The sequence below is a fragment of the Balaenoptera borealis genome, assembly GCF_965194805.1.
Source record: "Balaenoptera borealis genome assembly, chromosome: 4".
NCBI classification, from domain to species: Eukaryota; Metazoa; Chordata; class Mammalia; order Artiodactyla; family Balaenopteridae; genus Balaenoptera; species Balaenoptera borealis.
In genome coordinates, this window is record NC_138861.1 from 89,274,185 (window position 1) to 89,301,060 (window position 26,876).

At 35.7% G+C, this 26,876-nt stretch overlaps 1 protein-coding gene across 9 annotated transcripts in view; it reads left to right on the forward strand.

Annotated features, from left to right (window-relative positions):
- ARAP2 (ArfGAP with RhoGAP domain, ankyrin repeat and PH domain 2) overlaps positions 1-26,876 on the forward strand; it is a 201,764-nt gene that overhangs the window by 117,008 nt on the left and 57,880 nt on the right. For 6 of the 9 annotated variants that reach the window (XM_082390417.1, XM_082390420.1, XM_082390415.1 and 3 more), the window contains 7 exons: positions 2,125-2,288; positions 6,527-6,739; positions 9,973-10,078; positions 13,449-13,596; positions 15,093-15,161; positions 17,570-17,644; positions 20,400-20,517. In XM_082390417.1, the coding sequence (XP_082246543.1) occupies positions 2,125-2,288; positions 6,527-6,739; positions 9,973-10,078; positions 13,449-13,596; positions 15,093-15,161; positions 17,570-17,644; positions 20,400-20,517 (893 nt within the window). Of the gene's footprint in view, positions 1-2,124; positions 2,289-6,526; positions 6,740-9,972; positions 10,079-13,448; positions 13,597-15,092; positions 15,162-17,569; positions 17,645-20,399; positions 20,518-20,997; positions 22,993-26,876 lie in introns of those variants that run through there. The other 3 variants (XM_082390422.1, XM_082390419.1, XM_082390418.1) reach the window with 3 other exon arrangements.

Genomic DNA, 26,876 nt, shown 5'->3' on the forward strand with positions numbered 1-26,876 from the left:
TCGTGCTATGCTAAAGGCTATTGATGCTGAAATGCTTTCTTTGTTTGCTTATACAAAGTTTGGGGTGTAGCGGCTAGAACATTCACACAGGTAGAGCAGGCGATATGATGGCGGGTAGAGTGGATGTTCAGGATTAAGAAGGGACACCTGGTACACAATAAGCATTGGATGGAGAGAGATGGGGATGGAGTGTCAGCGAGGGTTACCTGGAACACACCGATGGGGGAGGAGCTGGAGTAACAGCCAAAGAGCCGGAAGTATTTATTATGAAGACAAGAACATGTTAATTCTCCCTTCCTTCCTCCCTCCCTTCCTTCCTCCCTTCCTTCCTCCCTTCCTTCCATCCTCCCTCCCTTCCTTCCTTCCTTCCTTCCTTCCTTCCTTCCTTCCTTCCTTCCTTCCTTCCTTCCCTCCCTCCCTCCCCTCCCTTTCCTCCCTTTCTTCCCTTCCTTCCCTTTCTCTCTCCCTCCCTCCCTCCCTCCCTTCCTTCCTTCCTTCCTTCCTGGAATGGCAAAATTGGAGGGGAAAATACGGGCCAGATCATGAGGGCCTTTTAATCTTGAAAACTCCAGAGCTGCTGTGGAAGGACAGTGCTTAGGAAGTGATGTCATTAGCTTCGTATTTTAGAAAGATCATTCTGGCAGTGTTGGGGAACAGGGACTAGAGAGGTGGAGAATTGGGAAATGAATTTTGTTTGGAGGGGTTTTAGTGACTTCAAGGAGCAGTACAAAGACCTGAAAGAAACCAATGTTCAAATAAAGAGGAGGCAGAACATATATGTCAGGGAATTGGAATGAACAGAATTTTGTGACTGAATTCATGTGGCAGTGATTGGGTGGGAGTGGGGTGGACCAATATACAGTTAATGAATCCTAAATTTCTGCTGGGATAAGTGGAGGAAGTAGTACTGGTTTGGTATGAGGAGGGATAAAGATTTGAGATGCTTGTGGCACCTTAAGGTGAAGATGTCCAAAAATCAACATTAATTAGTATTGTGTTTTATTATTTACTAATATTACATTTACTGAGTGCTGAGGTGGATACTGTTATTATCCTCATTTTGCCAGTGATGAAACTGAGAACCAAAGAAGGTTGATAACTTGTCCAAAGTCATAAAGGAAGTGAGTGCAGAGCTAAAACTTGAGTTTGGGAATTGATTGGATTTCCCACTCTCTTAGCTGCTTTATGCTCTTGCTTTTCAATCACATAGAGATCTGATTTGTGAGACAGTTACCGCCTGGAGATAGGGATTTGGGAGTTACCAGCTTATACATGGGGGATGAAACCACTGGCCTGAATGACATGTCCCTGGAGAGTCCTTGGAGTTCATGTGAGTGCACTGAGGTTACAACTTCATTTTCAGAAACAGGAAGTGAGCTTGGGAAAGAAATTGAGGCACCAGAAAGATAGGAGGACAAGCCAGGAAGGATTGTGCTACAAAAACCAAATTGGGTGGTATTTTTTTTCCTCTTTTTTTTTTTTAAAGGAATGAAGTCATCAAACAGTTCTAAAATCTTGAAAAACATAGCCCCAAATATCCATGAGAAGTCATAGGTGATGCTTGCTAGAAGGGTTTCTGTTCAGTTATTCAGAAACAGAAAGAAAGGGGAAATGAAAGGAGGCAAGGAGGCGAGACCACAAGTTCAGGGAACTTCCTGGACTCTATGTAGAGAGAGACGTGACTGTACATGCAAAGAGGGATTGAGTGAGTGAAAGCTGGTGGTAGACAGAGGGGTTTTCTTTCTCTTTTTTAAAATATATTTATTTATTATTATTTATTTATTTATCTTTGGCTGTGTCGGGTCTTAGTTGCGGCACGCGGGATCTTTCATTGTGGCGCGTGGGCTCTCTAGTTGTGGTGTGCGGGCTCAGTAGTTGCGGCGCGCAGGCTTAGTTGCCCTGCGGCATGTGGGGTCCTAGTTCCCTGACCAGGGATCAAGCCAGCTTTCCCCGCATTGCAAGATGGATTTTTAACCACTGGACCACCAGGGACGTCCCCAGAGGGGTTTTCTTCTGATGGATGAGACAAGATCCCATTTATATGGATCTAAGGATAATCTGTGTAGAAGTAAGAATTTTTTAAAAGGCAAAATTATACTTTGAAATATTTTTGAAACCTTACAGAACATTATACATCCATGGGCATACCAAGTTGGATTTCACAGTCTGGCATACTGCAATTGAAAAAGCAGCAGGTACAGATGGGAATGCATTACAAGATCAGCAGCTCAGCAAAAATGACGTTCCCATTATCGTGAACAGCTGTATAGCATTTGTTACACAGTATGGTAAGTATCACAAAGTTTTTATTCAACCCACAGAACTCATAGTAGCATATTTACAGTTTTTAAGTGGTACCTCCATTGGACTGAATTAGAGCCCTTTGTAAGTACATCAGTGAAAAATAAAATTGTCGTCACTCTTCAGCCTAAATGCCATTCTTTCTCACAATAAAGCTCATTTAAATTATATCATGTGCCTTTACCATTTCCTTCTTCCTTTACATGCATAAAAATTTTAAATGACATAGTAGAAGAATCTATATTATAAAATGTATATTAAAAATTGATTAACATTGTACTTTTCAGAGGTTATAACTTTATAGTAAAGTCTAGGGGAACGCAGAGGTGCCTCAGTGTGTTTTTAGAAGTGGTATACTATGGGACAATGTGTAAAAGAATTTACTTTTTGTTGGCCTGTATACAAAGTGTATGTGTATTTATTCCATTCAACGTGCTATTGGTCATGTGTTTATATTAAGAATCATGGTCATTAACTGTGATAGTTTGACTTAATTGTAACAAATATTTTTATGAATAGTTTGCAGGTTAAAACCAACTTGATTTATACCCACATGTGCAGCTTCATTTTAATTTAATATGCTATGGTAGTATTTTAGATATGCCTAAAATTAAATAAAGTATGCCTTTATTATTCATGTTTATTTTCAAATTACTATTCATTCTTAAAATTCCTTCTGTTACATATTTCCTTAATACTCTAAAAGGTAGAGTAAATAAATTGCTTAACTATATTTTAATATAAAAATATGTTTTTTCTTTTAACCTGTCGATAAATGCCATTGATTTAGATTGTACGTGCAGAAAAGAGTAAAACGATTATCTGGTATTTTGGAAGCTATTGATATATTAACCTTTCATTGTTCTCCTAATATTAAAAGTATCTTTGGGTGTTTTTAATTTGAAAAGAAAATGTTATCATTGAAAGAGCTGTAGTAAAACATTGTGTTATGAGTTTTTTTACTTATTTATCAAGTGTCTGTTGTGTGCTAGCTGCTGAGTTTGATACTGGAAATTGAACAGTGGGAGTAAAGAGTGAAACAGAGCCATAAATCATGCCTTCCAGTCTGAGAACTAAAAGAGCTGATGTGAAACAAAATGTCAAAAATAACAAAGGCTATGAAGAAAATAATTTTGGGAAATTAAGTTTAGAATATGTGTATATTAATATATTTTCTCCTAGGGAGAGTGCCATTTTAAGTATTTTAGTTATTTCATATGTAATCCAAGTACAATTATCATTAATATTCAGATTTATTGTATTTGAATTATATATCTATTGTAAATATGTATGTAATCACATTATGTGGGATTACTCTATGAAGTTCCTTCCCTTGATAGTATGTTTATATTTTTCTTATCAACTGTCATCATCTGTTTATTTGAAAATGGGGGAAGAAGAAGGTTATCATCTTCATTTATTAGTAATTCAGTATTAGTGCATTTACATTTTGTAGGTATAAATGAATTGCACATATATTCTGTTTTAGCAAGAGTATAACCTCATTGGGAATTTTCAAATCATGTTAATTTCATAATGGCATAAAGTGTTTCATAAGCTGACAAATGATTAAAATAACTTGACTAGCTTCAGCATATCCAATTTAATGTTTCTCTGGGGAAATCAGAAGTTTCTTTGTGGTGTTTATTTGAATTTAAAATCATTAAGCATTAGATTGTTTTCAACTAAATTTCATACATTATAACTACTTTGTAGCTCTAGCATAAGGTACATTAACTTGCATATTAAAGTAATAAAGCCAATAAAAGACTTCATGTATTTTTAGCTTTTTTTTTTAATGAGCAGGACATGGAGAAAACGCCAATATTACCAGCATGTATACAAGGGAAGATATGATATGAACTTAGAAAATGCCCAATGATTATAGGATGCAAGTGGTTGGCTCAGAGCCTTTATGGTCATAATTATTTTGAATTTCCTAATCTTTGGGTTAAAATCTAAGGCCAATTTTTTGTGCTCATGGTGTCAAGATCCGAATCTGACCAAGTTCACAGTATAATTCTTAGAGTTTTAATTTTTTTAATGAGTTACAGTAGTTAGTTCTTGGGGGAATATATTTAATTTATGTAAACAAAATTACCTTCAAATTCACATTCAGTTACCTTGTGTACCAGCTATTAGAAATTCACTCAACCAGCAACATAATCTCTCAGAAACTTAGTCTTTTTTTTTTTTTTTGGTAGAATTTGCTTATTATTCTGTTGTGGTCATTTACTAAGTACCTACTGAGTTCTTCTAGGAACTGTGTAGCTGCTGTGTACAGAAAATAAGACATGATCTTTGCCTTCTAGGAGTTTACAGATTGTGGATCAAAGGCAAACAAGTGGGCAATTACATCTCAAGTGTACAAAATTCTATGGCAGAGAGGTTCAGGGGTTGGTACAGGTGTCCATGGTTTAGGGGTGAATTTCACCCAGTGAGAGGTGGTCATGGCTGGCTTCATGGGTGAGGCATGGAACCTACCACAGGTCTTAAGAGAAAATGGGAACTAGTTCAGAGAAAGAGGGAATAGGAATTCCCGGAAGAGGAAACAATGTATGCCTAGGTGCAGCGTCATGAAGGAGGTTGTCTGTTCAGGGAACTTGGGGGTAGTTAAATGTGGCCAGAACTCAGTGTGAGAAGAGCGGACAAATACAAGAGGCAGGAGGGTTAGTTAGGGAAATTCATGTAGGATCTTATGTATCATAATAAAATCCTCAAACTTGCCCTCAAAGCAGTGGGAGGGCTGTATCCATATTTTTAAGCATGTTGGTAACACTAGCCAACCTGTGTCTCAGACCATGCTGCTGTCATTTTCAAGACAGACTGGAGGGCTGCACAGGAATAGGACAGGGAGTTGTGATAACATAGTGAGGAACTGGGTGCACAAAATAATAATCGCACATGGGATGGAAAAAGGGGACACTTTTGAGAGAGAAGTCATGATGAAAAATATATGTGACATTTTTGTTTGGTGTGGTAAGTGAGAAAGCAATGCCAAATTCTGAGGTATAGGAAGAAGATAAATAAAGAACATGTTGGGATTGGGAGGTGAAGTAGTGAGTGGGGCAGGAGAATTAATTTGTTCATATGTATAAGTATAGTGTGTGTTGCATGTATTATGTATATAGTATATCTCTATTAAAGTGCATGTGTGCATTTGAAATTTTAGGAATTAAAACCTGAATGGAAATGTACATGTAGTAGTTGAAGTGATGAAGATGGAGGGGTTCATCCAGAGAATTTTGTAGGGAGCAGAGAAGAGAGTTGAGGATGGATTGCTGGGATCATCAGTAAATACTAGGTAGCAGAATAAATAGAAGACTAGAAGAGCAGTCATAGAGAAGGGGCAAAAAAGATGAGATCATAACATCACGAAAACCTTGAGATTAACAGAATTTTAACAGGGATTCATTGGATTGTCAGATATTGCAAGGGATTCTTATTACATAAATACTGCAAAGCATCTAGAAAATAGATATTCTTGATGAAGATGGTCCTGATAGAGTGGAAATTGGGCACAGAAGCAAGATTATGTGGTTGAAGGATTAACAGGGATGTGAGATGGGAGAAAGAATAAATATAGGAAACTCAGATTAGTTTTGGAAGGAAGAGAGACAAGAGACCTGGGGGGAGGGGCAAAAAAGGATTTGAAAAATTTTTTTTGTTTGTATATCATCATCATCACTCCTCTTCCTCCAGTTAACCACTGCTACTCCTCTTATTTTATATGGGAAACTTGATGAATCTGTAACTTTGAAAAGGACATGACCCAACTCTTCATGTAGAAGAAGGTAAAGGTGGGAACAGACAGAATTAATATACTCACTCTGTGAGTGCAGAGACTTGAGGAAATTTATACCAGAGAGCCTCACTTTTGTTGGTGAAACTGGAGGCAAATTTGTAATCTGGGAGACTAAGCGAAGGGTACTTGTGGTAAAAGAACATTTGAAAAAGATGCTATGAAGGACTGGGGGAAGGGCTGGCCAGAGACTTACTAAAAGCTGAGGATGAAATAGTTGTTCATCAGGTTTACATTTTAAATATTAAAGTTGCGGGGGGAGGGGCTCTTTTTTTCTCATGCATGTTTATATCAGCTCTTGGATAATGATTTTGTCTTGTGCATCGTTCCAACACAAAAATTGGTTCTATTTTTAAGATATCAAAGTGGATTTTGACCTGAGACTTTTTTCATATAACCATTTTCTTTTTTTTTTTAACAAAGGTTTAGGGTGCAAATATATCTATCAAAAGAATGGTGATCCTTTACATGTAAGTGAACTCCTGGAGAGTTTCAAAAAGGATGCAAGAAGCTTTAAATTGAGGGCTGGAAAACATCAGCTTGAAGATGTGACGGGCGTATTGAAGAGTTTTCTCTCTGACATTGACGACGCACTTCTTACTAAGGAGCTCTATCCATATTGGATCTCTGCCTTAGGTAACACATACAATATAGAACAGAATAATAAAGGCTTGCCTTCTCATTTGACAATAGATTTTTAAAATCTCCTTTGATAATCTGAACATTTAATTGAAAGGAACAATATATACATAATGGTTCAGAACAGAAATTGGGCAAATATCAATAGTTGTTTATATCTGCCTCAAAAGAAATTTATGGTGATAATTGCTAAACAGTGTTTTACGGCAATACTTAGTTTTTGGTAGATTTCTTAATGCTTACTTTGCCTTAACTTTGGAAGTGTTATAGTCAAGTCCATGTAGGCTGTTAATTTTCTCATTAAGATTAAAATGAAAGTTTTAATATAAGATTGGTTTTACACAGTTTTGCCATATGGCTGTTTGGCTTTCCTTTTTCATTTATTCTGCCTCTTTAGAGTTACATAACAATTTTTTTTTTTTACTCTTTATTTTTTCTAGATTCTGTCTAATGAAGCAAAAAAGCTTTGCTGCACTGTAAGAGAACTTATTTAAGAAATTACCCTAGAAAAGTTAATGGGTCACATTGATTTTAGTAAAACCTATATTTACATCCATTAATTCAAAATAACTTTTTATGGAAAGAGTATGATAAATACTTTTAAATATAAACATTGCCTTTAATTCCAGATTTCTAATAGAGCTATTTTCATTTTTCACATTATTTTATAGTCTTTGTCCCCATGCCTATGATTTACATATAATCTTTATTTTATTAATAAACTAAAAATATTTCCCATATATCTACAATGCTTTCAAAATGACAATTTTGAATCTTCATTTTTTCCACAGTTTTTAAAATGTATCATTGAATTATACCATCATTTACTAATATATTTCTCTCTTGTACATTTAATGTGTTTTGAGAAATTTTTTTATAAAATGACCTTTGAGTTTAACTATATGACGTCCCTCTGTTGAGAAATAGTTTTTTTCATTGAAAGCATTTGTTTAATCTAAAACATAACTATGACATTTGAAGGGATTAATTTTGAAATGTCATAAAACATCCACAGTTTGAAAAATTATTCCAAGAATGACCCTTATTTGTGTCAGCAAGAAGAGAGTAGTATTGTTATTAAAATAAAGTTTTTCACAATTTAACTGCCTAATTCAGAATCCTTATAGTTACTTCCTGATACTTCTAAAATCAATAGGTTTAACTCTAATCACAAGAAAAGTTGATTGTATAATTTTCTGGAATATAAAATATGGAATTAGATGATACATCTTTTAAGCCCAGTTACCCTGCCATCCTCATTTTTTGTTTTAAGATTTTATTATAATTTATAACCATGAAGTTATTTATAGTATCTCTATTTTATAAAGAATTACAATTTTTCTTCATTATAAAATCATTTATCAAAAATCTGTAACAAATATGCTTTTGCTGAAGTTGTCAAATTTCATGACAGAGAAGTCTTCATTGTTGTCAATCTGCCAGGAGGAGGTAGTTGGGAAGTATTAGCATGTGTCAGAAAGAAGTGTGTTCACCTTTCATTTGGATGTGAATCCTTGAGCATTTACTTGGAGGCTTCTACTTTGCTTTTAGATCCAATGTAGATCCAATGTAGCTCACCCTGACCTGTCAGAAAAGTGCCCTTTGTTGGATCTGACAAGAATAAACTAGAACTCTCTGGGTGACCTCACAGGAGAGCTCTCTTGGGTCCTGTGAGCCCAAGGTGAAGAATGCCCTACAGTGGCATAGCACCTATTTATATGATATATGACCTCTTCTTCTAAGAACGCTATTAAACTGTCTGAAGTCTGTGGCTAGTTGAATAGATCGTTGTGTTTCCTGTATGACCTAAAATCTATCTTCAGTTTTCCTTTCCAATTACTTAAGCTTTATTTTGAAAATATCATCTCTTTTATTCTTATAAGATTTGTGAAAATATGCTGTATTAGCATGACTTGTTATAAGCGTAGTAGTATTAATTGCATTTTGTTGAATAAATACAATTACCTCTACAGTTAGAAACTGGATGACACAAGGGAAAATGTTTGGATTATACCAGGGATGACAGAAAGTTCTTAATTCACTTCTGGTATCGTCTCTGAATGTCATTTGGGTGTCATCCCCTCTTGCTTTTAGAGAGTCATCTACCAGCACAGTTAAGTCAATATGACCATGTTTACTTTTATAGATCTCATGTACAGGCAAAGTCAGTACTAAAGAGCTATCAGTTGCAGTTTTGAATAGGAGCGTACTTCAAAAATGTGTCACAGAGTCTCTTACCTCCCCAGGGATCGGAATGCCCTTTACAAGTGACTGTGTACTTTCAAAGAATCATAAAGTGCTGCTGGCTTTCTGTTAATAGAATGTGTAGGGCTAAGCAGAAAATGAAAAAGCCTTGTTTCCAAAGGCAGTTGGGAATTGAGAGGGGATATATAAGTGCAATCCCCTTGAGTTACAGAGTCAGCACAAGTTATTTATTTGAAAAGAGGTCTCCTATTTCCCCTGTGAGGGAGTAGGTTAGACCAGACCACCACTGCACATCTTCTAGACTCCAGAACTTTGGAGGTTCCTGTGTAGTTGCTCTAAGTATTTGACTTCTTGGGGTTAGGAGGGTGGAGGAGAGTAATCCCTTCTCATCCTTCTCTCCCTGACTAAGGCAGAGGATCCATCCTCCTCTCAGTCTGTATCATCGTTTCTAGGGCCTACACATGACTTCTTCCACTGTCCCCTTACCTTCTCCAAAGAGTTGAAGGTTCCAGGGCTGGTGAAAGCCCCCTTACATGGATCTGTGGGGTAAGGTACAGTTCATAGTTCTGGGATGGTTCATAGTTTGGGGAAGATTTTTATGATTCCACAAGGAAAAAGGTCAGAAATGTCATTTTCAAATAACAAATAGTGAAATCTTTCCATAGCTACAGTTAAAAAACTTTTGGCTTATCTTTTCAATTTGTACTCTAATTTGTTATTAATTGAAAAGATTCCTCTTAGTTGACATTCAGTAGTCTGTAAAGTTGAAGATAAAATACAATCCTGGGTTTTGAAAGTGCTTCATTTTTAATAACAAAGTATAAGAACTATGACACATAGCCCTGGAATGTTTTTGTAAACACTTTTCCAGAATTATAGAAGTTTGAATGTTTTTCTATTGAAACTTGATTGTGTCAGTGAAATAACAATTGTGAATATTGTTTTAAAATACTGATAAAAGGCAAATTGGTAATACAGACGATTAGTTAGGCCTCAAGTTTTACGTGTGTGTGTTTAACCTCTAGATACCCAAGATGACAAGGAAAGAATTCAAAAATATGGAGCATTTATACGTACTCTTCCTGGGGTCAACCGAGCAACGTTGGCAGCTATAATTGAACACCTTTATAGGTGGGTGGATTCATGAACTTTTCTAGACATTTCAAACGTGGCACTCAATAAGACATTATTTCTTAAATTTAAAGTACTGTGGTTAACCTTCTATTTGTGACTATGAATCTCTCACCATATCTTAAGAATACTTTCAAAATGGAATTCCCATGAACTATCACTTTAGTGTCTCTTAGTGGAATTAAGACACATTTCAAATAAATAGCACTGGAGAATTTCTTAAATGGATTAGAAATAATCATGCACAGCAAATCAGATACATCCAGTACATAAGCAAGAATTTTAAAACATTTAAGGGGGTTGTCGGAGAAGGAAGTACAGGGACCAGAATTCTATAGCAGGAATCTGTGAGCACAGTATTTTCTCGTGGTGGACTCTTAATAAACCTTTATTTCTTTATTATGAGTTTGTATCTAACCTGACTCCAATATTTTGGTGTCAGACAGTTGATTAGATGAGGGAAATTTTAAAAATCAAAAACATTTTCTATGTTGAGGCATGTAGTCACCTGCATTTGGGAGGATAAGGGGAATAAAATGGTAGCTTGAGAAATGACATCTGAAGGATGACAATGTTTGGGAATAACGTTTTAAGTCAACAAACTTAAGGTTTGTTTGTTTGTTTTGCTATGAGCAAGTTTTGTCATTACAAAAACTTAAATCAGTGTAAATATTGCTTAAGGAACATATTGTTTGCAGCTTCCTTCGTGGATGCAATATTCCCTTGAATAAATTTCTATGAACCTGAATTCTACTAAAAGTACCTTATTTGGAGTTTAGATTCCTAAATCCTCCACAGTTGGTCTTTTCTCTTTATCTTTCTTTTCCAGCCACCACTTCTGATACTTGTGAACTCCATTCCTACTGTAACTCTGATTTTCTTATTGCATCATATAAATGTAGTCTATATATTTATAGTCCTATCTCTATGCCTATGAGACATTGGGACAGGTAATTTTTTCTTCAGAAGTTATAATATGTCACCAGGCTGCTATAATTATCACATTAACATTTTTAACATTGTTACACATAATTCTTAAACTTTACACTTGAATTTCAGATTAGTTCCCTCCAATCCTTTTCTTCAGTTGACATATATTTTAGCTCCTACTATGTAAAATACAATGTCCATTAAGGTTCCATGTAACAAAAATAGTTGATAATAATACATGAATGACAAAAATAGTCTTAAGTCTGCAGTTTCTAAATAGCACCGAGGAGCCCTGGGACCTCACAGTGGGAACTCACAGGGATGCTGCAGGACATTTTATATTTTTTAGGAAAACACAGCGCCCTCAGGACAGATTTTAATATGGAGAATTTTAGCATGAGACATGGAATTATAGAGCAGGGATTAAGTGGTTCATTGTGTGTTGAGGTCCAAGTGATGTTTCAGATATAAATGGATAAATGAACGGGCCATGAAAGAAAAATAAGTACGAGACCTGAGTGAAGGATATTTTCTAGGAAATAGGTGTACCAGGAGATGGGATGGTTTGTAGCTAGCTGGCAGGAGGCTGCGAAAGACACTGTTGGTCATGTAGAAACATTTGGATTTCATTCCCTTAAGTGATAAGAAGTGACTGATCCAATCTGTTTTAGGATAATAACCCATGTCCTGCGATTGATTGGGAAGAGGTTAGAATGGAGGCAGAGAAACTATTTAAGAAACAGTTTCCTTGGGCTTCTGATGAGAAGGGCTGAGTGGGAAGAGAGTGAGCTGGCTGAATGTGGGACACTTGGGGATGCTAGTGTGGGAGCGGGGAAATAAAGGAAGAAAAGGAAAATACATAGTGTACACGCTTTACGCCAGAAATCAAGGCAGCTGTAGAAACTGAAGAGGTGACGAGCGCTGGAGGAGAAGGCTATTGCAGAAGGAAGTCTCAGGAGAGGTGGGAATGTTTGATAGTGTTGTCAAAAGTTTGAGAGGTCACTTTGGATAAGGTCAGGTTGATTTAGCATTCACTTCCATCCCTGCCCTAGATAACAGACCATTTCCTCCATGACTAACTTTGACTTAATTCCATTCACCAGGTATTTATTACGCACTACGGTGTGATTAACACAAAGTCTCTGACTGAGAGATGCTTAGATTCTAGTAACACAGGCAGCTGTGCAGATAAATTTTCCAGATGTTTACAGTCCAGTGTGATAAAAAAAAAAGTACGGAAGTGGTTTTGAGAGGGATGCCCACAATTATGACTTCTTCTTCTATTAACTTGCGATGCCTTTGGCATCTTATAGATCATATATGATGATCAAGCTTGCTCTGTCTCTGCTATGCAATTTGGCATTTCCTTGTGAGTTTCTTACACTATCATATATATTCCTGTCGTGTTTCCTTATTTTTCCTCTACCTACTAGAATCTTTGCTCTTTATAGTCAGGTGTACCTACCTTAGTCTTGCTTTATTCCTTTGATAGACTTGGTCTCCCTTTTTTAGTATGTATTTTAGAAATTTACAAATGTAATTAGACAGGCAACTGAGCAGCTGCTATGTCTACAGTCAGTGACAGAGAGCATTAACAGATACTTCCATGGGCATCAGTTAGAGTTCTCCAGCATTTTTATCAGTGTAAATTTCCTTTTATTGGGGTGATGGCGGTATTTTGTTTTTAATCACTTTGAACTTACATTCGTGAGTACTTTAAACGCTCTTTGTAAAACTCAAGTGTTGTAGCCTACTGGTTGGGAGAATTGACTCCTCTGTTCATGTCTGTTCATTGTAAAAAGCCATTCTTAGTTCTAGACAAGAAAAATGTAATGGTATTTCTTAATTAAGTGATTGCTTTTTGAGAGAAAATATCCTATTTTGAATAACCATCCAGTCACATGCTGCCAGGCATTTTCTCACCCGATATGTACTTTCTGGGAAATTCAGCCTAGCCCTAAACCTTGAATTTGGAACTCTCTCCTATATGCCTCCCGATTTGCCATTCTTGCCTTATTTCCTGCTTACCTACTGCCCCTTTCTCCTCTTTTATTATGCTCCTACCCCACAAGTCATTTGACACCATTCTGCAAGCACACCTTTATCCCTTAGCTGCAGGTTGTCCCATTAGTGGAATTGTCTGGATATGGTGGGAGAGGAGTCCCTCTTCTAAAGCAGTGATCAAGTACTGCTTTGTAACTTGTAGTAATATCTTTAACAGTAGTCTTTCTTATGTTCTTAATTAAACTGTGAGCTACTTGGAAGAAAGAACTGTGTATTTTTCTTTAAATCACCACTGTACCTTTTACATCAGAGACTTTCAATATGTGTGTATTAAAAAAGAGAGAGAGAGAAAAAATAAATGAGTATGAAGACTTATAAGTTCTATGAAATTTTCAAATAGAAATACATTGTAATAAGCTCTGCTTTTCTCTCACAGGGTTCAGAAATGCTCAGAAATCAATCACATGAACGCCCACAATTTGGCCTTGGCTTTTTCCTCCTGTTTGTTTCAAACTAAGGGACAAACTAGTGAAGAAGTGAATGTAATTGAGGACTTAATTAATAATTATGTTGAAATATTTGAGGTAAATATTTTATATCCTGCCATTGTAAAAATAGTTTTGATGTTACTGTTTGCAAACAAAAATGTGTATTTTGGGATGTTTTTATTCAGGTCTTTATGAATATTTAAAGAAAATAACGGATAGTTATATGATCCTTAAATTTTTAGATATAACTAGCTTTTTAAGCTATAGCCATTCATTTAAATCTGGCTGCTTCTAAAGCTTTTTTACCATCTGGTGTCTTGGACAGAATATTTCTATTTATAGTGTTTCTATGATTTTTTTCCTCAGTATATGTATGCATTAAGTATGTCTACTTAGAGGTATGAAATTTGTGAATTTCACAAATTCGGTAATATACATCAGGCTGATAAATTTTGCAGTTGAAAGCATTTTAGTGTTTTCTTTTAATTGCACATGAACTGGAAAAAAAGAAAATTCTGAATTAACAGTCTGTGGTTTTTATTAAGTCATCTCTGTTCTAATTATTTGCCTTCTCAATTTGCTATATTATGAAGTTCATATTTTCATGTTTCATCAGAAAACTGTTAGAATAGGGATGATTTCTTAACTCAAAGGAGTAAAAATAGATGAAATAAGCCTAGGATTTGAATATGGGTGGAATATAAGGGATCTGGGTCAAAGGTCCAGCTCCATTGCTTAACTGCTTCTGCCATCTCAGGGTTGCCATTTAACCTTTTGGGGCATTCTGTTAAACAGTCTTGTACAAGACCCCTTGTTTTCCAGGGCTATGTATATACCAGATGAAATCAAATAGCTTAATGTAACAGGTCACCTTTTGTAGAGTTCGTACATTCTTACAATAACTGATAAAAAGATTCCTTAGCAAAGGGAAAGAAACTATATTTTAATAAAATAAAATAACAGAGTTTGTATCTTAATTTATATAGGAATGGACCAGAATTGTTGGATCCTCTTTGCTCTTTGATCTCCTTTTTACTTCTTCCTATACGTGTCCACTGTTTTTGATCAATAGCAACTTCTTTGCAATAGTTCTGATGCTGAGAAATGAAAGACCTAGAAAAAAAAATGTGTGGCTTTGCATGCTCTCTTTATTTTCTATTTTTGTACTGTTAAATTAATAAAAATGTTTATCTACATAGTTTTGTTAAATCCAACTTTAACCAAATGGCGAAAATTTCATAAGCACTTAATCAACATTTCTGTTTGAGAAATGAGTCTTGTCTGCCAACCTACATAAACTCTATCAAACACATCATCAGCCCCTTTGCTAATTAAATTGCCTCAGCAAAGGGGATTCCATTGATGGGACCTGCAGCCTGAAATGATATCATCATAAGATATTCTGAACTTTATGAGGCTCTATCTAGTTGGCTTTATTTCTGCCCTAGCTTTGTGGGCCCACGCTGCTAAAGATGGCCATTCTCATTTATTTTTAATGTGTTGGTCTTTAAATTCCTGAAGAAAGTTATGTGAGGATGAGTACCATCACTCCTTGTATTTTATTAGAATGTCCCAAATTATATTTTAAACAGGTTAAAGAAGACCAAGTCAAACAAATGGACATAGAAAATAGCTTTATTACCAAGTGGAAAGACACTCAAGTGAGTAGTAATAGTTAGATCTCTGATAAAAAAAAAATTTTTTTTAAACAACAAAAACCAAAAAACTTTCATTGTAAGTAAACATTTGTTGTGTTTATTTTCAAATTCCTATTTGAAGCAAAGTAAAAGTAATGGGGAAAAAGAACCTAGATAAAATAGTTGTGAAGTTCTGTAGCATTGCACATGTGCAAAATGCCAAAGTATGCTAATATAAATTTTTTAAAACATAGGTGGAAAAATCAGTTTTAATCTTATCAAAATGTCCTTTTTAAAATCAGTTTTCATTTATAAAAGCACTATTGAAAATACTAGTGGATTTCAAAAGAAGCATTTAAAGTCAAAAGAAATACTAGAATAAATTGAAAATTCAGACTCCCTAATGATTCTTTCCATTATCCTTTTGAAATAAGTTATTTCTTATATGCTTTTGCTTTGCATGCTCTTGGATGATTGCACTAGTGGGAATGTTTCTATTGTGCTCTTTGTAACATATATTATTTATGTCTTAAGTTGACTTTTCTAGATCTTTTCTTGCTTTCCTTGGTTGCATCATACCGGATTTGTGTGTTCAGGTTGCACTATACTTTTCCAGAGTACCTTTCCTTGTTTGATGAATATTCACTGGACTTTCTTAAAGTTGGTCTTCTAATAACTAGGAATTGTAGTGGATTCAGGGTACCAATGCAAATAATAGAAGTGGGTCAAATATCAATAAATTCTCCATATAGATACACTCATAGGGTGAGGCCAATGCTTCCTTCTTAGTCAAACCCTAAGTTCACCTCATTCCTGAAATACACACAACTAATTAGAGAAGTTGTCGGAGTTATCATTCCATATGAGGGAGATGAGGAAAGGCTTTCATCCTAGTGCCTAGCTCCCCGAGTACTAATACTATGACATTAATTCTCTAAGACAGTATGTCCTCCATTTTGACCAAAGTAATTAATGCAGCCTCCAGACAAGTTAGCAGTAACACTAAAAACAGTGGCTCCTTATCAGTTAGTTCTCTTGGATTCTTGCTTTTCGGGGAGAGTTTCAGTTATGCAATAAAGGATTGTGTGAGCCCATGGGATAATCTTTGGCAGCACTATCTATATCGTTGTTGGATAAAGTATGAGTACCATTCTGCAAGTTTATCATTTATATTCATACTACAATAAAGAAATGAGCCTTGAATGCTTTCTGATTAAGTAGAAGTCAGTAAAACAAGAAAAGAATTGTCTATAAAATAGAGTAATTGGGAAAGAAAAGTAGAACAGTTTGGAAAAAATCTGTTGTTTTGCTGGAGCTTTTCTCTAGTCCATTCAAAACTCCTCTGAAGTAGTTTTCTGACAGTCTCTAAGTCTTATCCCTGTTTGAATTTCTTAGCTATTCTTGTTTTTGGCTGCATGCTATGAGTTCTTTGTATTTGCTTTTTAAATTTTTAAAATGTGTCCTTCCTGGAGAGTTGTTTATGCAAACACAGGGAAAAGTAAAAATGTCAAATGTATCTTTTCTTCCCTAGAATTTTTATGTAGCACCAAAAGTGAGGAAGAAAAATTGGAAATAAGCTTTTCTAAGCCTGTAGTGTCAGAATAACTAAGAGCAGTTCTTCAAAGTACATTTTTAACGTTTTTCCACTAAATTTACTCATCAGGTTGATTCTGAGGCAGATTTAACTGTGGAAAGATCATTCCTCCATTATGACCTTTTTTTAAAAATGAGTGATGGATATTATTTCCAAGTGTTTACATAACTTAAAGGAATTTCTGAAAAAAGCAACTCAAAATATTTTTCACAGATTGATTTCATTCTTTGTTAATCTTCTCCACATATGCTGTCAGTCTACATAGTGATATCTTATGCTTTTTATTTTCTGGCTTGTGTATTCTTCACTTAGTGTGTCTTCTTGGTTATAACAGTGACCCAAATAACCTAGCACTTGATGCTTGGCTAAAGGTAATTAAAATAAAAACTTAACTTTATTATCTCCTTATTCTATCACTTCACTTTTAATTTTATTTGCTAAATACACTTTTTCTATTTGTAATTTTAACACAGCTCTGACCTAATTTATCTTCAAATTTCAATTTTTGGACTTATCATCTCTTTATTTCCACTGTAGCCAGATTCATTATCTCAATAAGAATGTTAAGGGTATGTGAGATCACTAAACTTTTGAGTAAGAGAGAAAAAACTGCATTGTGATTGTGTTTGCTAACTATGTCATTTGTGTAGATTCCTTGTCCTTAATCAACCACATCCAGAAAATGGGTATCATTATGCTGTTAACAGGGGGAATGATCTCATTTCATTATTATAAAATCTTTAGAAATATGACTAGGGTTTTCTAACCATCTTAAGTGTCATGTGTGTGTTCTTGCAAGATACTTACATTTGCTCTCTTCACATCTGCCCTTTTCTAGGTTTCCCAGGCTGGAGATTTGTTAATTGAAGTATATGTAGAAAGGAAGGAAGCTGACTGCAGTATTATAATTCGGGTGAGCCCTAAAGACGGATGTAAAGAGTACTGTTGGAAGTCATAAGTGTTAGCATTAGTTTGCATATCTTGAATTTTCTATTTTTTCTTCTGTCTTATTTTACATGTCCAATTCAAGTCATGACAGGTTTGACTCTTCATGCCAATATCCTCCGGGAATTCCATGTTTTAATGATTTGGAAAGAGACCATCCTATGTTCTTTAGGTTATGGTTAGGATGTATGATAGGTTCTGGAAAACTACCTGAGCTCAATCACCTGCTCCTCTCCTTTCTTCCTTCTTAACTTTAGGCAACTTATATACTCCATCTGAGTCTCAATCTTCTGATCTGTAAAATGAGGGAGAATTACAGTATTTACATCATAGCATTGATGTGAGGACTCAATAAGATCCTGCCTATGAAACACTTAGCAAATTGCTTGGTACATAAGTGTTTAATAAATAACTACTACTAGTAGTACTATTATTATTAATCCCCCACCCTTGTATCCTAGACTTTAGCTTCCAGTCTTTCAATGTACTTGAATATTCAATAACTCTCTTCTTGCTTGAGACCATTAGTTAGCCATTTGTTCTGAATTAAAAAGATCCTTCTCGTGTTACCATATTCTGTACTTAGTCTGCCTTAGCGAGAGTGAGACTACTTTCTCTATAGGCAGAATAGACGTGATGCCATCTAACAGTAGAAATTTAGCTTTAGCTTCTTATCATTTTTAAAGTCCAAGATTAAACAGGGTCTTAACATTAGATATTTCTGGACTTTACTTAGGTCAAAGATATTGTAATTATTATTTTATATGTTTTTAATGATTACACATTATGACTCTTTGGCACTGATTACTCGCTTAGTTGTGCAGTTGAACTACTACGAGCTGCCTTGCCCCTCCTCGTCCCCATCTATTTGTTATGCTGAACATGTGATGTTCATCACAGGGGACATGAGGATGTAGTAGAGATTAATCAGCACAAGTCCATCACTAATGCTGGAAGAGGTAGTCAAAGCACATGACTTAACTCCACTTACACATAAACTCTCTAGTAGCTCGTTTTAGTCTTATCTGACTAATAAAGCCATAACAGAAGTTATTACAGTTGAGCAAAGTTCTTATTTTAAGTATATTCACATAAAGGACTGTCCAGTTTCACCTACAGCAACTCTAAATTCTCTTGAAAAACATAACAAAAACTATACAAAAATAATCATTAACATTCGTTTAATGCTTAAAACTTTGCACAACTCTTACATTTATTTCAGCTGATCATTACCTCAACCCAAGGAGGTAGTTGAAGCAGGTGATGTCTCACATTTATATGAGTAGAAACTGGGAATTAATAGCATTCAGGCCCGGATGCAAACCTTAATCATCATATTCCAAACCTGATGATCATTATACTGATGTGTATATTGCTTAGAGTAATGATTCCCAAAATGTGCTTCGTGGAGTTCTAGGTGTTCTTAAGAGGGGCCTTGGGTGTCACCTGGGACAAGGAAATGAGTTCCAGTCTTACATTCCTAAGTCAACCTGAGGAACTCCCTGCTGACTATTTCACTAGTTTGGTTTCTCAGTTTTATTATTTATTTTAAGAAAGGGCTACACTTCTTAAAAAAGTGTAAAGCCATTCTGATGAGTGGTGTCACTGAAGTGACTCATCTACTGATGTTTCAGCTGCTTAACGTGCTCTACTTTTCCCATGCTAATGTTTTTTTTCTTTTAAGGTTGTATTACATTAGGCTTTTCTAAATAGCAAATAATGGACTTCACTGTATCATTAATATATTCCAAAGAAAGCTCTAAATTCCATGAACTCCAAAAGATAGACTATATGAATTACCTTTAAGAAAAATGTATGTTATTTATATATGTGCAGTATGCTTATGATTAATAATGGACAAGAGAAAGGGAAGTGAGCACATTTTCTAAGAAATTTTTGAATAGGTACATAGTTTTACTGAAAACGTGTATAATTAAGTTGCATCTGCAATATTCTAATGCTTAAATCATCTTCTATTTGTTTAACATTATAACTAAATTCTAATTGGAGAAAGCCAACTTGCTTTTGGCCAGCATACCTGTAAGGCCTGCAAAACCAAAACCAGGAAGAAACAAATCAAAAATCCCCAAAGTCCCTGAAGAAGGTGGCGTGCTTATGCAATGGCCTGAGGCATTGGGACTCTTGTAGAGCTGGCCCCCAGGCTGACACTGCAGACTCTGCCCTGTGCCCTGAAAACCTGGCTTGAGCATACTTTGGTGTCCCACCATCTGTCACTTGGCATGGTGGGGCACACCACAGACCACTAAACCCCTGGGGCTTTTTGGCATGGCAGACAGCAGTCAACTGTGTATAACTTAGGGCCCAAGCTGAATAAACCAAGCTCCTTGGAACTCCTAATTATAGAACTGAGTGAAAAGTTTTACCCCTAGAAGACCACTGGATCTAATGTCTGTGGAAGGTCTTAGTATGAGTAGGTATATTCTTCCCTTTTTGAGTGATCTAACTGTTCACTAAGTGAGAAAAAAATATTCTCTCTGATTATGCCTATATGGTGATTTTTTTTTTACACATGCATTAAAATGTATTACATTATATGGAGAAGATCTGAATAGGCTTTCTCCATGTGCTTAGAGAAGCTAGTTAAACATACTAAGAGGAAATTTGGAGTATCATTAGGTGGTAGATGGGGGAGTATTACCACCCTAGCAAAGGCCACTTCTGTGTCTGACATATATTCTGAGGAAATTTTGCTTCTCTTTTAGATATCTCCCGTGATGGAAGCAGAAGAATTAACTAATGACATATTAGCAATAAAAAATATAATTCCTACAAAAGATGATATCTGGGCCACATTTGAAGTCATAGAAAATGAAGAGCTTGGTAAGTGGTTCTCATGGTAGGGATTCTTAAATTGCTTAAAGTATGAAGAAATACTATTTTTGTGACAAGTCATTACTAACATTTTATGTTTTTCTAAAGCTTAACATCTCGTTATGACTTCCCTTCTACCTCATTGCATGTGTTGATATATGTTAGTGCCACTTGAGGTTGCCCTCCTATGATTTTACTCATCAAAGTAATTAGATTATTTTATTGACCATAAACATATAGTATAAAGCATTAGGCATGTATGTTGCTGCCTCAGGAAATAAGGCCTTATTTATAAGAACAAGCAATTTGATTTGTAACAATATTCTAAATGTCACCACCACCATCCACCTTATTCTACCTTATTCCTGTATGCTACTTATTTAACAAGAACAAGAGTACTGATTTAAAAGGTTACTTATTATTTTTAAAAATAATATTGTTTTAAGCCTAGCAGAAGCTTACTTTTCGTTTTTTCTTTTTCATCTTTAGTGGAGTGAATCAGGTATTTTGTCATCTTTTATCTCAGATGCAGAAGGATAAAGAGAACTTTTAAAACACCTTGACTTCCCCAAGAGTAATAAGCCTAACATTATAATGACACCATTTGGTTTTAAAGACCTCTAGGAAAAAAAAATAAGATGCAGAACGTCTTTGTACCTTGACCATCTGTCTAGCTGATACCTGCTAAGGTCTTGGGACCCTTTCAAGTATAGATGTCAAACTGCCAAAAGTAAAATCTTGCCACCCACAAGCTCAAGACAAAAATTAAAACTGAACGTAAAAATACCTCATCATGTATTATTAGGAGTCTTGTAATCAGTGTTAGAATGAAATGGGATTATCAAATACTTTGTCTTTCATTATTCCATCTTGATGTTTTTATTCCTTTTTTTCTTTTTATTGTGCACAATTCTTTAAAAATATAATTTGTATTAAAACACTACTTTCCAATATTCATTGCCAAGATTCAGTGACACTGGTCCTTTGGTGTCAGTTCACACTGTCTCCCCCATAGTCGGGCTCAGTCTGCCCCACTCACAGAAGGTGCTTTGTCAAACGACTCCTGTGACCCCCAACTGCCAAGTCCAGTGGATTTGCTTCCGGCTTTACTTTGCTTGTCCTTACTGTGGCATTTATTGCTAATGACCATTCCCTTTTTCTTGGAAAGTGTTCACTCTGTTTTCATTGCTGCCTGGATTCTCCTGCTGGTGCTCAAATCGTTTTATCTCATTTGTCAATTCTTCTTCCTCTGTCTATTCCCTAAGCAGTGGGTTTCTGCTGCTCTGATCTTTTACCATCTTTTCTCATTTTACATTTCTTTATAGACGATCACTTCTACCCTTTGTGCTTGACTAACGTGCAAGCAGGTGTTTCCCAAGGGTGCCTTTATTCTTCCCCCTCTGGCCCACCCGTTTACCTCCTTTAAAACCCAGACTAAGGGTTCCATTGCACTTTGTCTTTATCTTTTTTTATAATGCCTATCATGTGGATTTATTTTTGTCTTTCTTGATGAGAACTCTTTAGAAGGAAGGAGGAACTCTCTTTTTTTCTATCTTTAGTACAGTCTCTGTCTCTGGCACAGTGCCTAGTACTAGCTTCCATACAATTAAAATCTTTTGCACAAGTGAAGCACACTTTTGTATTACTATATGGTTAAATGGTGGTAATGTCTTGATTTTTGTTTAATTTTAAGGGGAGGGGATAGGTTACCAGCTTCATCATACTTGTGAGTAAAAGATAACTGTCAGCATTACTGCCAGAATTATCTTTCTAAATCACAAATAGGATCATATTGTTTTATTTTTTTTCTTTTAATTTTCAGCATTTTTGTTGTTGTGGTTGTGATTTTAAACATCTTTATTGGAGTATAATTGCTTTACAATGGTGTGTTAGTTTCTGCTTTATAACAAAGTGTATCAGCTATACATATACATATATCCCCATATCTCCTCCCTCTTGTGTCTCCCTCCCTCCCACCCTCCCTATCCCACCCCTCTAGGTGGTCACAAAGCACTGAGCTGATCTCCCTGTGCTATGCGGCTGCTTCCCACTAGCTATCTATTTTACATTTGGTAGTATATATTAGTCCATTCCACTCTCTCATATTGTTTTAAAACCATTTTAAAACTTTCATTATTGGAGAAAAGACAGTCTTATCAATAAGTTGTACTGGGAAAACTGGATAGCTACATGTAAAAGAATGAAATTAGAACATTTTCTCACACCGTATACAAAAATAAACTTAAAATGGACTAAAGACTTAAATATAAGACCTGAAACCATAAAACTCCTAGAAGAGAACATAGACAGAAGACTCTTTTGATATAAATTGTAGCAATATTTTTTGAATCCGTCTCCCAAGGCAAAAGAAACAAAAACAAAAATAAACAAATGGGATCTAATTAAACTTAAAAGCTGTGCACAGCAAAGGAAACCATCAACAAAACAAAAAGACAACCTACAGAATATGAGAAAATATTTGCAAATAATATATCTGTTAAGAGGTTAATATCCAAAATATATAAAGAACCCATACGAGTCAGTAGCAAAAAAAACCCCCAAATGACCCAATTAAAAAATGGGCAGAGGATCTGAATAGACATTTTTTCCAAAGAAGACATGTAGGTGGCCAACAGGTACATGAGAATATGCTCAACATCACTATCATCAGGGAAATGCAAATCAAAACCACAATGAGATATCACCTCACACCTCTCAAAATGGCTATCATCAAAATGTCTATAAATAACAAATGTTTGCAAGGATGTGGAAAAAAGGGAACCCTAGTACACTGTTGGTGGGAATGTAAATTGGTGCAGCCACTATGGAAAACAGTATGGAGGTTCCTCAAAAAACTAAAAATAGAGCTACTATATGATCCAGCAATTCCACTCCTGGGTATATAGCCAGAAAAGAGGAAAACAGTAATTTGAAAAGATACATGCACCCCAAAGTTCATAGCAGCATTATTTACAATTGCCAAGATACGGAAGCAACCTAAGTGTTCATCAAAAGACGAATGGATAAAGAAGATGTGATATGTATATACAGTGTATGTACAGTGAAATACTAGTCAACCGTAAAAAAGAATGAAATTCTGCCAGTTGCAACAATGGGATGGACCTAGCGAGTATTATGCTCGTGAAATAAGTCAGAAAAATACAAATACTCTGTTATATCCACATATAGTCACTTATATGTGGAATTTAAGAAGTAAAGCAAACGAATATATATAACAAAAGAGAAACAGACTCACAAGCATAGAGAACAAATTAGTGGTTACCAGAGGGAGAGGGAAGTGGCAGAGGCAAGATAGGGGTAGGGGACTAAGAGATACAAACTACTGTGTATAAAATAAATAAGCAACAAGGATATATTATACAGTACAAGGAAATGTAGCCATTATTTTGTAATAACTTTAAATGGAGTATAACCTATAAAAATATTGAATCACTGTGTTGTACACCTGAAACTAATATAATATTATAAATCAACTATACTTCAATATATAAATACATACCCTTTCATTATTTCTTCATTATCCATATTATCCATCCTTCAAGATCCAGCTCAAATGCCCCTTCCTCCAACATGGTAATTAGATGAATATAGTTCTCACTGATCTTTTGTGATTATTTGCTTAAAGATCTATAATACTGCATACTAATCTGACTTGTAGAATTGTAACCTGGCTCTGCCTTATGTTCTTTAGGATTTACCATATCTTTTAGATCTTTATATCTCTTGGTACCTCTAGCATAGTGTATGATGTGGAACATATTTTCAATATCTTGTTAACTTAGGTGGAACAGGATAGGGGTGCATTCTGAACCTGAGTGACTGGGATTGTTGCTGCTTGGATAGATGTATCCAAATACGGAAGGCACAAAAAAAGTGATTTCTGCTTATAGATTAGGAACCACTAGGAGATATCAAAGCCCTGGTTAGCTCTTAGACAGCTGATGGTCTCCTGCATGCTTCTGTTGCTGTTTTTTTTTTGTTTTTTTTTAGGAGAGCCACAGCAAAAAAATGAATCATGGATTTGGGGGTAAGCATCCTCTCCCTACCACCCTTGTTCTCTCAGGGGTTGAGTCAAAGCATATCCCTGTGTCACAGCTCTGGAGGTCTGTGCCTTTGGGCATTGGTCTTTCGGACTGAGAGGAGTAAGCAGAATGGATGAGGATAGGAAGAATTATGTACAGCTAGAAGAGAGATTGCAATATATCTGGAAACAGTCTTTTTAAATTTCACCTGGGAAAATGAAGGGAGGCTTACCCTGAAAATGACTAATTATCAACTTGCATGTGCCTGTTAGTACATCACAAATGGTAAGATTGGAGTCAAGTTTTTTTGTTGTTGTTGTTGTTGGTTCCTTCTCACTAATTAAAAAAAAGTTATCTTGATGAAGATATAAAAAGACTAGGAGACTTCAAGCTGTTTTGACTTGTGAATGTCCAAATATGTAATCAAAGGAACACCCCATGTACATCAAGAAAGAATACATCTGATGGAGTTAGGAATTCAAATTTGGCATGGTTTTAATGTCTGGTCAACCATTCAAGTCGAAATTGCCAGACGGGAAAACTAAGATTATTTTCACTGCTTTTAGAGGAACAAAGCTAAGAAAGCAACAAAGGGGCCTGTGATTATGTTGGCTTACTGGAGCAGATGGGACCTGTGTGCTCCACTTGACCTTCTGAAATGTTAAGAGCTTTATTTCTAGTAACATGCAGGGAAGATAAAGTGAAATGTAAAAAGAAGATAAAAGTGAAGGCATAGGTAGTCACAAGATTGTAGTTGATAGGAAGAATGTCAGCAGGGAATTGGTGCTTTTTCTAATGTAAATATAAATCCTCCAAGTAACTGAAGCAACCATAAATAAATGAATGAATGAATGAATGAATGGATAAGTAAGTGAACCAGAAGTGCTGGATTTTATTTTAGGTACCTGTAACTTTTAAAGCAATAGTCCTCTACCCTGTCTTTTCCAGTGCCCCCTTTGTATAATAGATATTTTGTTTGGTCCCTTTACTCTCCTGAGATACTCTATTATACCCATTTAAAAAATGTTATAACCTAATTACAGAGATAAGTAAAAGGAAAATATGTATTATAATACATAAATGCTCAGACATTCCTATATAGTCGAAGATAATGAAAATATAGTCTTAAATTTATAAATGGAATTATCATGGATGTCACAGCTACAAATGCAGACTGATACAAGCATGTCAGTTTGTGACTCATGTATCATTAGCAGAATTGCCATCATTGGTGAAATGGCATCTTAGTCTGTTCAGCCTGCTAAAACAGAACTCCACAACAAATTTGCTTCTCACAGTTCTGGAGGCTGGGAAGTCCAAGATCAAGGCACCAGCAGACTTGGTGTTTGGTGAGGGCCTGCTTCCTTGATTACAGATGTCCATGTTTTCACTGAGTCCTCACATGATAGAAGGGAGCTTGTGGGATCTCTTTTATAAGAGCACTAAACCCATTCAGGAGGGCTCTGCCTTCATGATTTAATCACCTTGCAAAGGGACCACCTCGTAATACCATCACATTGGGGATTAGTTTCAACATACGAACTGGGGAGGGGGCGTGTGAAGGGGGCAAACATTCAGACCATAGCAAGTGGTAAACAACTCTTAGAAAAGTTCTGACAGACAAAGCACAATCTTTTTTTTTTTTTTTGCTCATATAGTAGCTAGAGTCATGGGAAAAGAAATACCACATTAAAACCATATAAAATATTTTGAGAATTTATATGTAAAGCTGAGTTAGATTCTAAGCTGTTAGTTTATAAGTAGGTTTTCCTTTTAAATGAATGTCTGTGGGACATTTGAAATTTGTACTAGATGGAGAACAAGTCTTTCTCTGTTTCATTCTTTGAAAGATGCCAGGCAATCATCAGGACAAGCTGAAGCCCACCTTAGGAGAGGGTATCACTTTCACCATACTTATAAAGTACACTGTTATTTTAATGCTTCACCTTAAAAATGAACCTGTACCCTGCCAATGTAGTCCCATACCCCTTAGGTTCTTCATATGCTGAAAAAAATTAACTGCCAACGGGACCTCATTTAAGTGGGCTTCCTCACTGAGAGGTTCAAGTTTGTGAAGCAGTTACTTTCTACACAGCAATATCATAACAAAATGTTTTCTTCCTTCTCCTCATAGCTACTATGAACTGGAAGATCAGTTCATTTTTAATCAGTCTTTCTAGCTCTTCTCTTGATTGACACAGGTGCTGTCACCCTCTGAGTATGTGGATAGGGCAGAGAAAGACTTGCATGGCTCTAGGCTTGGCACTAAAAATTTAATTATTAAGGAAGTCATAATTGTCTCTGGAAATCCTGTGTCATTCCTGC